The sequence below is a fragment of the Mizuhopecten yessoensis genome, unplaced genomic scaffold (assembly GCF_002113885.1).
Source record: "Mizuhopecten yessoensis strain PY_sf001 unplaced genomic scaffold, ASM211388v2 scaffold6205, whole genome shotgun sequence".
Taxonomy (NCBI): domain Eukaryota; kingdom Metazoa; phylum Mollusca; class Bivalvia; order Pectinida; family Pectinidae; genus Mizuhopecten; species Mizuhopecten yessoensis.
Genome location: NW_018406433.1, coordinates 26,218 through 39,697, shown reverse-complemented (window position 1 = coordinate 39,697; position 13,480 = coordinate 26,218). Strand labels below are relative to the sequence as shown.

Here is a 13,480-nt window from a genome sequence, read left to right as displayed (position 1 = left end):
CCAGCATGTTACTGGCCAAATATCATCATCCTAGGCCTCTCAGTTATTCGGAAGAAGTTTTTAAAGGTTTTGAACATATTTTACCCCTGTGACCTTGAATATAAGACAAGGCCATTTATTTGAACAAACTCGGTAGCCTTTCATTCCAGCATGTTACTGGCCAAATATCATCATCCTAGGCCATTTGGTTATTCAGAAGAAGTTGATTAAAGATTTTTACATATTTGACCCCTGTGACCTTGAAAATTGATGAAGGTCATTTATTTGAACAAACTTGGTAGCTCTTCATCCAAGCATGCTTCTGACCAAATATCATCACCATCACGGACGGACGATGGACGACGGACGACGGACGGACGACGGACGCCGCACCATGCCATAAGCTCACTTGGCCCTTCGGGCCAGGTGAGCTAATAATAGTTTAAGTGGCAGGATAAGAGATGGTGCTAACTTTTTAATAACTTTAGGAACTAAGCCATCATGTTTTCTAACTGACTTTGACATCCTGACTAGTTATTTGAATATTTGATATGGAGTAAGGAAGTTCCACAATTACATCATCAGGAAGTTCAAGGTTGTTAGATGAAGACAAGATAGAAGTGAAATGACTTATTGTTAAATTTTAATACGGTTTTAGCTATTTTCCACCATTTATCAGGGGGTATATTTTTATCATCAAGAGAATTTTGAAGTTTAACAATGAAATTAGATTTTGCTTCTCGAATAAGTCTGATTACTTCATTCCTAATTATTCTAAAGCGCGTCCAGTGATCAGGGCTATTGGTTACTTTTGCCTTTTTATGAATTCTATTTCTTTGCCTCATTTTAGTTCTGATGTTATGGTTCGTCCAAGATTTATCATTTGGTCTTACTGTCATAGTTTTACATGGTGTATATCTTTCCATCTGCTCAGTGATTGCATCATTTATGATGATACTAAATTCGTTCGAATTGGATTGGTTAGCTAGTTGTTGCCAATCCATATTTAGTAGATATTCATTCGATTAAAATCAGCAGCGTCATATTGTCAGATTTTCTTTTTATAAGAGTTTTGCTTAAATACACAATATGATATACTAATATGTACTGGAGAATGATCACTACAAAATGGATCGCCTACTTGTGTACCTCTTATAATATTTCTATTGTTTGTAAATACAAAGTCGATGCAACTATAGCTTTCTGGTGTAATACGTGTGGGTTCATTTATTAGATTGCATAAGTTAAATTTAGAAAGAAATCTTGATAGGTGGGAAGCTGGTTGAAGAGAAAGAAGATTAACATAAATGTCCCCTACTAATAAAATATCTAGAGAAAGGTCTGATGCTTTTTCAAGTATGCTATCAAGTTTCTTCCAAAATTCAACATTTGAATCAGGAGGTACCGCGTATAATAATCACCTCAACGGGTATAATACACCTGGAGGTTCCCCTGTATAATAATCACCTCAACGGGTATAATACACCTGGAGGTTCCCCTGTAAAATAATAACCTCAAAGGGTATAATACACTTGGAGGTATAACATATAATAATCACCTCAAAGGGTATAATACACCTGGAGGTTCCCCTGTAAAATAATCACCTCAAAGGGTATAATACACTTGGAGGTATAACATATAATAATCACCTCAAAGGGTATAATACACCTGGAGGTTCCTCTGTATAATAATCACCTAAAAGGGTATAATACACCTGGAGTTTCCCCTGTATAATTATCATCCAAAGGGTATACTACACCTGGAGGTGTAACGTATAATAATCACCTCAAAGGCTATAATACACCTGGAGGTTCCCCTGTAAAATAATCGCCTCAAAGGGTATAATACACTTGGAGGTATAACATATAATAATCACCTCAAAGGGTATAATACACCTGGATGTTCCCCTGTGTAATAATCACCTCAAAGGGTATAATACACCTTGAGGTGTAACATATAATAATCACCTCAAAGGGTATAATACACCTGGATGTTCCCCTGTGTAATAATCACCTCAAAGGGTATAATACACCTGGATGTTCCCCTGTGTAATAATCACCTCAAAGGGTATAATACACCTGGAGTTTCCCCTGTGTAATAATCACCTCAAAGGGTATAATACACCTGGAGTTGTAACGTATAATACTCACCTCAAAGGGTATAATCCACCTGGAGGTTCCCCTGTGCAATAATCACCTCAAAGGGTATAATACACCTGGAGTTGTAACGTATAATACTCACCTCAAAGGGTATAATCCACCTGGAGGTTCCCCTGTGCAATAATCACCTCAAAGGGTATAATACACCTGGAGTTTCCCCTGTGTAATAATCACCTCAAAGGGTATAATACACCTTGAGGTGTAACATATAATAATCACCTCAAAGGGTATAATACACCTGGATGTTCCCCTGTGTAATAATCACCTCAAAGGGTATAATACACCTTGAGGTGTAACATATAATAATCACCTCAAAGGGTATAATACACCTGGATGTTCCCCTGTGTAATAATCACCTCAAAGGGTATAATACACCTTGAGGTGTAACATATAATAATCACCTCAAAGGGTATAATACACCTGGATGTTCCCCTGTGTAATAATCACCTCAAAGGGTATAATACACCTGGATGTTCCCCTGTGTAATAATCACCTCAAAGGGTATAATACACCTGGATGTTCCCCTGTGTAATAATCACCTCAAAGGGTATAATACACCTGGAGGTATAACATATAATAATCACCTCAAAGGGTATAATACACCTGGAGGTGTAACGTATAATAATCACCTCAAAGGGTATAATACACTTAACACTGGTAGTACAGTGCACTCAAATCTTTGGTACAGTACACTCACCTCAGGAGGTACAATGCAGGCTGGAAGTGAAGACTTGTGGAATTTGACATCGACACTGGTGGTTTTGATGACCGACATGGAAAGGTTAGACAGGTACACCTGCCTACGACTTGTATCCTTAAACAGCATATTTGATGCTGAAAACAATGGTAGGATTACTCAGTACTGTTTTTAGTCTGTATCTATCAGTCATACACATATTCATGACACATATTTTAATTATCATACCCGGTAATATCTCACATATCCAGTACAATGAGACCTTGTTAATTAATTGTTGTGTATCAAGGAAAGTAACTCTTTCACTAACTTGTTTATCAAGTACAGTAGAACCAGGACTAAGACAATCTGTAACTCCAATTGAGTGTTCCTGCTTCGCTAATTCAGAAAGCTCAGTCTTCGTAATTTTTGTCTATAAATATAAAGTCTGGCTTGACAAGGATTTACTGTGCAGGAAGATATCCCTTATGCTAGGTAGACTTACCTGTCCAGTACAGGTAAATGATCTGTTTTTCATGAAGGAATGTCAGAGCGTTGAGTAATTGCTGCATTATAAATGTAGCTTCGTCTGGTTGCAGAAAAATGTGTAAGTCTCGATACTCTTCCAGTGTGCCACCTGTCAAAACAACGTGAAGTATGTAAGATTTACAACAAAACACACTGTGTAAACATGTTACAACATCCATTCAACAATCTCAATTATTTTCATTAACAATTGAAGAGCAAGTGAACTTTTCAGTGAATACTTACCACAGATGAATTCTGTACACACATACAGGTAGTCAGCAGTGTCGTGGACCCACATGTGGGGAGTGATGTGATGGTGCCCTTCACAACTAAGCTTCCTGTACACTTCCACCAAGTTATCCTTTCCCCTGTCTTTCTTAAAAATCTACACAAACAAATAAAAGTTCACAATGATAAATGGGTCTGATCTACATAATAAACAGGTTATAAACCACATAAGCTTCCTCTGGACGAGTCATCATAGATTCTGTAACCTTTCCCTGAACCAAAGACTCTAGAAAACTCTATTTCCCCTTTGGGCCAGGTGATAGGTGAGCAAAACAAAAACAGGAATGCTTGTGGTGTTATAGACTGGTGGTCTTTTAAGTATGGTTTCACTTTACTTTTATCAATTTTCATGAATTAGAATTTAAATTGCTTCGTAGAGAAGAATTATAAAAATTATCATTGATAAATAATTAAATGATTGAGCAATAAATGCAAAATAAATAAGTAAAAGTTGTTCACATAAAGAAACTGAAGTTTGTACTGAAAAACAACACACAGGAAATGGCATGAAAAACACTAAATAGAAATAGTGACTAGCATAGGTTTTGAAGCATTGAGGGAATAGGAATGCCAACTGGACAAAGGCAACTTTAATTAAACATGCTAGTGCTTCATGTTGTCTTCAACATCACAGCATACTTCAACATCAGGTCTCACAACTTACATACCAAAACATCAGGTCTCGCAACTTACATACCAAAACATCAGGTCTCTCAACTTACATACCAAAACATCAGGTCTCACAACTTACATACCAAAACATCAGGTCTCACAACTAACATACTAAAATATCAGGTCTCACAACTTATATACCAAAATATCAGGTCTCACAACTTACATACCAAAATATCAGGTTTCACAACTTACATACCAAAACATCAGGTTTCACAACTAACATACTAAAATATCAGGTCTCACAACTTACTTAAACATAAGGTCCAATATCTTACTTAAGCTCTTCAAATCAGATCTAACAACTTACACGCTTCAATATCCGGTCTTTGCTGTCCGTTTGAGTTTCCTCCTCAGTGAACAGGGCCACGTTACCAAAGCTGCCAAAGGTGGTGATGAGGATGAGGTCAGGATTAGGCACAGCGTTAGCGGCGCCAGGGGGGGTAAGCTGTAGCAAACAGAACATGTTTGTGATCACATATGACCCTGTTTCCTGTTTGTTTCATTCACTACTAGAGTCTGCCTGTCCACCAGTAAGATTCTGCTAGAACACTGCCAGGTCAATGTATCATTTTGTGTAATTTACATTAGATTTGTCTTTTGGAGTTCGAGATACAGGCAATACCCCATCGTCTATTTTTAGTAACAGTGACATTGGCATTAGATACTTAGTAAATCCCTATTACACATCTCCATATCACAGTATATAACCATATCAAATTTCTAAAAGGTTTTTCTTTTGGATTCTGAGATAATCTCCGGAAACAAAAGTGTGGACAGACACACAGAAGGACCCTGTGATTACTATAAAGATGAGGGGCCCTAATAACTATTAGAGTGAATAAATACAGTCCACTTATAGAATCCACAGAGTTCACTACCAGAGTTTGCCAGAGGAGTCCTTTAGTAGAGTCTGTCAGTAAAGTCCACAGGTAAAGTTCTCGTGCAGAGTCCACCTGTACACTCCACTGTTTGATTACTTATTTAGTCTTGTCTTACCTGTGTAATTCTCCCTTACCTTTATAAACCCTCCCTTGGCTAGATATCCAGTAAACTTTTGGCCAAGATTGAGCGACGGCAAACTGTTGCAATGCAGGAATTGGGACACTTCCTCAATACCATCAGTAAAACTGTAGCAAACCAAAGCGACAAATGTAACCTAACCACGTTTACACTGACCAGACAGGTCTTATAAAGTCCATATCATCAGTTAACTGTAACACAGGGATGCCACCAGACATCTACACACAGACCACTTCACAAGATTGCATCAGAGATTCAGGGAGAAACTCCATATTGAAATAGACTGCGGTGACCTATATTTACAACATCTATTGCTACAATGAACATTCACTTTTTACATTTTTCTACAATTCATATGTAAATATTTCCAAAACCATTGGCAGTACAATCTCCAAAACAGAGGACCATGTAATCATCCTCACTCCTTTCTTATATTTTTTATGAAGAGCACAATTTATCTCATAAAATCATATCCAAAGCTTATTGCTTCACAAAATAACTGAAAGTTTTGCCAAGATATCTCTAATTGTTTTAAAGTTATGGGTCTGGAAACGATTATATAAGAAGAAGAATCAGAACTAATGCAAGGTCTTCCTTCATTCGAAGAGGATACATAACTGATGGTGATGAGTGAAGTAATTCAATAAAATGACACTTTGACTCTTTGTTAAACGTCTTTAATGAACAAAAAAAATGTGTGTGGGTTTAATATATATATCTAGCTGTCCTTGTACGATGTCGACTCAGCAAAGCCTCATATTTGACTTCACAAACCATACTCTCTTGTTGAAATTTCCCTGTCTACATTGAATTGATTTTTTATTTGTGTTACCTGCGTAGAAGGTGACACATGTGTACGTCACACTTATATAGGTGGTGACCACATCCCTTGGCATGATGGTACAGGGCCTGACCAACCTGGTGGATGGTCGTATTACACTCCAGTGACCAGCGGCTAGCCAATGCCTGAGTCAGGCCTAATACAGCTTCACGCAACTGTAACACAATATGACCGTCACATAAGAGAAAGGCTAAATATTGCACAAATTATTTCAACTTTTAACGCATATTGGTTTAACAGAAAAGGTTTTAGTTTAACAGTGAAGTTTATCCCAGACATATTACAGCACTTGAGTTTACAGCCCTTACTATGAAAGTTTGAATATTATTATTACTATATTTTCTATGGTCAACTTCAAACATTTATCCTGCAAAGACATGTAATCACGTTAGACTGGAGATAAGGGATGCCCTAGGTTCCACACTTTTCTGTCACGTTTACACCTGGCTGGAATACAGAGTTAAAGGTACAGGTGAAATGTTCAACCTACAACAACACTGCATTACATTTCTTATCTACAGTCGGTGGATGGAATAACTTCAGCTGACTCTAAACTTGCAGACCTCAAATTAAAGCCACTGCAGCTTACACTAAACATTGTATTTGTTGTATTTATGTGAAGATGATTTCCTGTTTATTCCAGATCTTGTCAAACTATTCACATAGCAAGTTTAATTTTTTCTAGACATAGTTTTTACTATAGAGTATGGTGAATGCAACCCCAAAACTCTTATTAGGAACAATCTGGACTTTCTGCAAGTAAACAACATGTAGTAATTATGGAGAACAGTATTGGAATATCATTAACTACAAAGCAGTGGCACAGAAAAGTAAATGTTTGAAGTTGTGTCAGGTAACATACTGTAATTACCTTGTTACATTTGGGGTCAGAGCAGGAACTATCCCGGCACCGGGAAATATACTCCAAATCACTGGCAGATATCACCTGAAAAAAGACAGGTTGTCAAATACTGTATCAGTGTTGCAGCATAAGGCATAAAAATGATAGTTCTCACCCCTAACTTCTCCAAAAATAGGGTAGACAGCTAGTCAAATCTTTTTATTATAAAGGGTAGACAGCTAGTCAAATATTTTTTTATTATATATCATATTAGAAAATGTATTTCAGACTTTAACATTGCTTGACTAAACTTAACACAACAACACTACAAAAGGGAATTAAAACTAGAGTTAAGGTATATACACAAGCACTTATCTGTATAATGATGTAACATACAATTCACTTTCACAATAATGCTGTAATTGGTAAATGTTTGGTTGGAACACAACATCTAAGGTCATGACAACAGTAACTGATATTGCTAGGGTCTATCATGATTAGGTAGGGAGACTCACTTACCTCAGGAAGTTGGTAGGGTCTATCATGATTAGGTAGGGAGACTCACTTACCTCAGGAAGTTGGTAGGGTCTATCATGATTAGGTAGGGAGACTCACTTACTTCAGGATGTTGGTAGGATCTATCAAGATTAGGTAGGGAGACTCACTTACCTCAGTACGTTGGTAGGATCTATCATGATTAGGTAGGGAGACTCGCTTACCTCAGGATGTTGGTAGCGTCTATCATGATTAGGTAGGGAGGCTCACTTACCTCAGGACGTTGGTACGGTCTATCATGATTAGGTAGGGATACTCACTTACCTCAGGACGTTGGTAGTGTCTATCATGATTAGGTAGGGAGACTCACTCACCTCAGGAAGTTGGTAGGGTCTATCATGATTAAGTAGGGAGACTCACTTACCTCAGTACGTTGGTAGGATCTATCATGATTAGGTAGGGGGACTCACTTACCTCAGGACGTTGGAAGGGTCTATCATGAATAGGAAGGGCGACTCACTTACCTCAGGACGTTGGTAGGGTTTATCATGATTAGGTAGGGAGACTCGCTTACCTCAGGATGTTGGTAGGGTCTATCATGATTAAGTAGGGAGACTCACTTACTTCAGGATGTCGGTAGGATCTATCAAGATTAGGTAGAGAGACTCACTTACCTCAGGACGTTGGAAGGGTCTATCATGATTAGGTAGGGAGACTCGCTTACCTCAGGATGTTGGTAGCGTCTATCATGATTAGGTAGGGAGCCTCACTTACCTCAGGATGTTGGTAGTGTCTATCATGATTAGGTAGGGAGCCTCACTTACCTCAGGATGTTGGTAGGTTCAATCATGATTAGGTAGGGAGACTCACTAACCTCAGGATGTTGGTAGGGGCTATCATGATTAGGTAGGGAGACTCACTAACCTCAGGATGTTGGTAGGGTCTATCATGATTAAGTAGGGAGACTCACTTACCTCAGTACGTTGGTAGGATCTATCATGATTAGGTAGGGAGACTTACTTACTTCAGGATGTTGGTAGGATCTATCAAGATTAGGTAGGGGGACTCACTTACCTCAGTACGTTGGTAGGATCTATCATGATTAAGTAGGGAGACTCACTTACTTCAGGATGTTGGTAGGGTCTATCATGATTAAGTAGGGAGACTCACTTACCTCAGTACGTTGGTAGGATCTATCATGATTAAGTAGGGAGACTCACTTACTTCAGGATGTCGGTAGGATCTATCAAGATTAGGTAGGGGGACTCACTTACCTCAGGACGTTGGTACGGTCTATCATGATTAGGTAGGGATACTCACTTACCTCAGGACGTTGGTACGGTCTATCATGATTAGGTAGGGATACTCACTTACCTCAGGACGTTGGTACGGTCTATCATGATTAGGTAGGGAGGCTCACTTACCTCAGGACGTTGGTACGGTCTATCATGATTAGGTAGGGATACTCACTTACCTCAGGACGTTGGAAGGGTCTATCATGATTAGGTAGGGAGACTCACTTACCTCAGGATGTTGATGTTGTTTACAATTATTAGGCATCACTGATTCACTTACCTTGGGATGTTGGTAAGGTCTGACATAATTAGGAAGGACCGACTCACTTACCTCATAATGTTGGTGTGGCCTTTCTTGGTTCAGTTGGTCTGAAATACAATTACAACCACTTTACTATCACATCAAACACAATGACATAAAAGGTATCATACAACTAAATGCGCTGTACATGTACATTTCCACTTAAAACAGGAATTGTGATGTATCGCATTACCTCCAAAGGCAGGGGTTTCATTTGTAGCTAGTATCCTGCAAAAATAACCTCCTACTACAGAAATTTTACTGGCTACATTCATGAAAAAACCAGAAGAACGGTAATGAGGTCATATAAGATGTACTGAAATCAACTGCCTACTTTGTGTAGGATGCAGGTGACAAGAAATCTGAATAAATCTCCTGCAAAGGTGTGGCAATAAATTGCCAAGTTTTCAAATGCTTTGCAAAAGTATTACTGCATATTTATCAAAGCGCTGTACTTACATGGTGAGGGTGTACTTGATTGCTTATAAAAATCAAGCATCTTCAGAAAGTCAGAGGGGTCCTCCATACACCTCTCTAAAAGTGACCCATCATTTTGTATCATCTGTAAGAGCATACTTAATGGAGATATTGGAAGTGTGTCTGCTTCCTCACTAGTCCTGGGTGCCTGCGACTCCATGTTGTTGGAGATGGGCTGACCATCACTCAAATAATGTTTATAAACGTGGCGGTAGGATGGGGTTTGAAAGCTGGGATCAGACATGCCCGAGATGTCACTGGGGAGGCACACACTACTGTCATTGCCTGTGCTAGCACTCACATTGCTTGGCATGCTACCATTCTTGTTGACATAGTTCATTGAGGGCTTCAGGTCATCTCTAGATTGTGTACAGTATAACATACTTACAAGTGGAATATTGCCAGCGATACTCTCCTCACTTTCCTCATCACCAAACATAGACAGGCATGGCATATTTGACCCTTCTTTTGGTGAAAAATTTGTAGGTGGGGTGCAAGATGACTGTTTCTGTGAAATATTTTCACCTTCAGAGTTGTGCTTTGTGGTGTCTCCCGAGACAGTAGAGCCACTCTCCACACTAGAGGGAGAGGGTAATGAATTGGTGGGTGTCACTGATGACATGATACTAAGGTTCGGTAAAACTTTACCAATGTTTGGTAAAACTTTACCAATGTTTGGTAAAACTTCACCATTTGTGTTGGAGTTCATCTTTTCTTGGAGAACCTTCAATGTATGTTCTTCTACATCAAATACATCTCCCTCCTGAGTTTGTGAGCCCATGGAGTTGTTCTTACTCCCATCTGACCCATACCCTGAATCTTTATAGCTTCGACGGCGGGTTTTTACTTCGTCTTCATTAGGAATATCATCCCTCTGATTTTCTGTTTCTTGAAAACTAACATTCCTGTAATAAGGAACTTGTTGAAATTCAGGAGCTTGTGAGGAAGGCGTCCTTTTTAATATACCACTTTTCTCTCTACTGTCTTGAACTGCTACTTCCTTAGAGTTATCATTCCCTCTGAAGTAATCACTTGGGGAATTAACGGGACTGACCAGGTCTGGCAGTTTGTCATCATTACTCTTGGAAAGATATAATTTTGTTGGTGTGTGTTGCTGTGAACTGGCCATGGTGACCAGGTCTGGGACACTGCCGTAACGCTTGTCATCCTGTAAAACATCTTGGTCAATTTCATCAGATCTTTGCAGAACCCTCCTTCCATTAGAACTCTTTTTCGATTTTGAAGGTTGTTTGTCCAATGAATCACTTTGAGAGTCAACACCTTTACATGAATCTAGGTTGGCCATTTCAACAGATTGAGTATTTACCTGGGTCAATGTGATAGAAGGCAAACCTGCAGCATGTAGTCAGAAGTGTCATCAATAGACAATTTGACCCCAGTGAAATCTCAAAAACATCTGTCACATGGCCATGTACACCTGTCCAAACTGAAACAGACCAGAAATTTATTAGTCAGATTAAATATTGATTTTTAAAACAAAAAAGTCATACCTGTGTTTCTTGAAACAGCAAATATTAACAAGCCATTTGGATTAATGTCTCGCCTATGCTCCGCTCTGACCATCAATGCACATATCACAGAAACTTAAACGCAAACACTTAATATTGATGGAGATGCTGACAAAGTCAATGGACCATGAAAGGTAGGCTGCATCCAGCATTTGATGCATGGGTTGAGATGTACTACCTCAGATGCATCTATGATCCAAGTTTGGTTGGTTTAGCACTTATATTTTCAGAGAAACTAACTTAAATGCAAAACGTTTTGTTGATGCCGTTGCCGGAAAAGCAACACCTAAGCCTCGCTTCCAATTCGTGGCGGCAAGACAAAAATCAGACAAATCTTTTTGTTTTTACTGTTAAGTTGAAACTGTTAACAGAAACAAAGCTAGCTGTTTTCAAATCTTTAAGGCCATCATATTTCATGTATTTAAATAATCTGTGAAAAATAAACTACTTCTGTAATAGTTCCACTCTGCCTACATGTGAACACTCTTTTGTGATCTTCAGATAGGCAACTCTCTTTCCTGTTACACTGGTATGTAATTACTTACAAAAAAAATACAAACTTCAAGTTTACCTAACCCCTAAAAGACAAAGAATTTGAGTTGAAATAGAACCAGCTGTACAAAGTGTTAAAATGCATGGTGTTAAAATAATTTGTTTTGATTTAGGATTCAAGAAGCTTTATTTAACGTTGCATATACATGTAACATAATAACATTTGATGATTTAAATTATTTCTAGCTAATAAATCCATTTTCGAAATGTCAATGGTACTTGGTCTCTGCGACAAACGACATGTGTGGATGTACTGAGCCTACATTGAACATTATTACTTTTCAGGCAATATATTCCGATATAATTTATTATTTTACAGGGTAATTCAATATCATGTAGATCACAGGAACTTGAATTTCTATCAGAATGGTCGATTTAAGCTCAGAGAACTGATTAACCCCAAAAAATACCCCCCCCCCCCCCCTTACCGTGGGTACATATACCCGGGGGTATATATTGGGCTTAATCAGTTCTCTGAGCTTAAATAGACCATTCTGATAGAACTATGGTAAGGGGGGGTATATATTGGGCTTAATCAGTTCTCTGAGCTTAAATAGACCATTCTGTTAGAAATTCAAGTTCCTGTGTGTAGATCAACTCATTGAATATTACTAAATGACGATACCGGTCGAACGTGAAATGATTCTTTCAAAATCAAATTTAGAATTAAGTACGTATTTCAATTTTGGTTATTTCCAAATCACAGTAGACATAAAGAAAATTTGGTGGAAAACAATTAGCTGTAGCCTGAAGGACACGTACTTGTGACATTCTAATGAAATCGTCTACCGAGTGTTCGTATAACGTGTTAATACGCAGTCTACTTTGACGTGTTTGTCATCAGAAGTTGGTCTACTGTATCAGTGTTCGTACAAGTAGTAGCACCCAGATCTAGACCTGTTGTCAACATTGCCGTCTATTTTCATCATTAATCTCACAAAAATGACACAGGATGAATGTACTTTATCCTTTTGAAACAAAAATAAGCATAAAGGTATGATGTCAAAAGACATTAACTGTGATTCCTACTACAAAAAGCATGTACCTATCCTCACATGGGCCGGTAGACAGACAACTCGGTGACAGCGCCATATTTGTTTTGATACGTTCTCGCCAAATGTCACGTGATAAAGTATGAGTAATAAACCTAGGTATCGCACTACTAAATAGTTACTACACACGCGCACACATCGATATTTATTTTAGTCATTTGGAAACTAGGCCTACTTTACTCGATAATAACAGCGTATACCTTCAGTGCCTACTATATTGTTGAACCAGAGACTTATATTTTTATATATCATCTAAGTCTCAATCTGATTAAAATCATATCCTACATTCTCTACGTATCACGTTAGGTGATACGTAGAGAATGTATGATATGATTTTAATCAGATTGTCTAAAGTCTATGATCTTAGCGAAATACGTCTGGGTTGCCTACGCCTGCTCATTTAGTTCATCGTGTTAGTTTGATAAAGCAATACAGAGAGTTATTTGGTGTTATAGGGCTAGGTAGGTATAGGGACGGATTGGCCAAACCTCCTGTCCTGCGATACCCACACATGTAACGTTACATATATCATTTTGAGGTTTTTGAAGTAAAACCAATTTTCATGATGTAATACTTACCATAACTTTAGTATGCATATACAATACCTACACCCATCTTTGTAGCCCAAAAACAAAAGATTCAAATATCCCTACCTCCCTACCGTGACGTAACCCATATCTCGACGACAGAGCCACGGAGTGATCTCCCTTCCCCAAACCCCTTTTATGGAGCCTAAAGGCAGCCGGGATGAGGAGACAAGGGGAGGATTACA

The 13,480-nt window shown here is 38.4% G+C and overlaps 1 protein-coding gene across 1 annotated transcript in view; it reads right to left on the bottom strand.

Annotated features, from left to right (window-relative positions):
* The window catches only part of LOC110451792, a 25,554-nt gene extending 12,755 nt beyond the window's left edge, over window positions 1-12,799 (bottom strand). The window contains exons 1-10 of the mRNA XM_021499967.1: window positions 12,702-12,799; window positions 9,558-11,022; window positions 9,129-9,166; window positions 7,038-7,112; window positions 6,158-6,321; window positions 5,321-5,432; window positions 4,613-4,750; window positions 3,586-3,727; window positions 3,320-3,451; window positions 2,836-2,972 (exon numbers count right to left, since the gene is read on the bottom strand). Coding sequence (XP_021355642.1) covers window positions 2,836-2,972; window positions 3,320-3,451; window positions 3,586-3,727; window positions 4,613-4,750; window positions 5,321-5,432; window positions 6,158-6,321; window positions 7,038-7,112; window positions 9,129-9,166; window positions 9,558-10,881 — 2,262 coding nt within the window. The 5' untranslated portion in view covers window positions 10,882-11,022; window positions 12,702-12,799. The remainder of the gene's footprint in view (window positions 1-2,835; window positions 2,973-3,319; window positions 3,452-3,585; window positions 3,728-4,612; window positions 4,751-5,320; window positions 5,433-6,157; window positions 6,322-7,037; window positions 7,113-9,128; window positions 9,167-9,557; window positions 11,023-12,701) is intronic.
* Window positions 12,800-13,480: the final 681 nt, after the last annotated feature.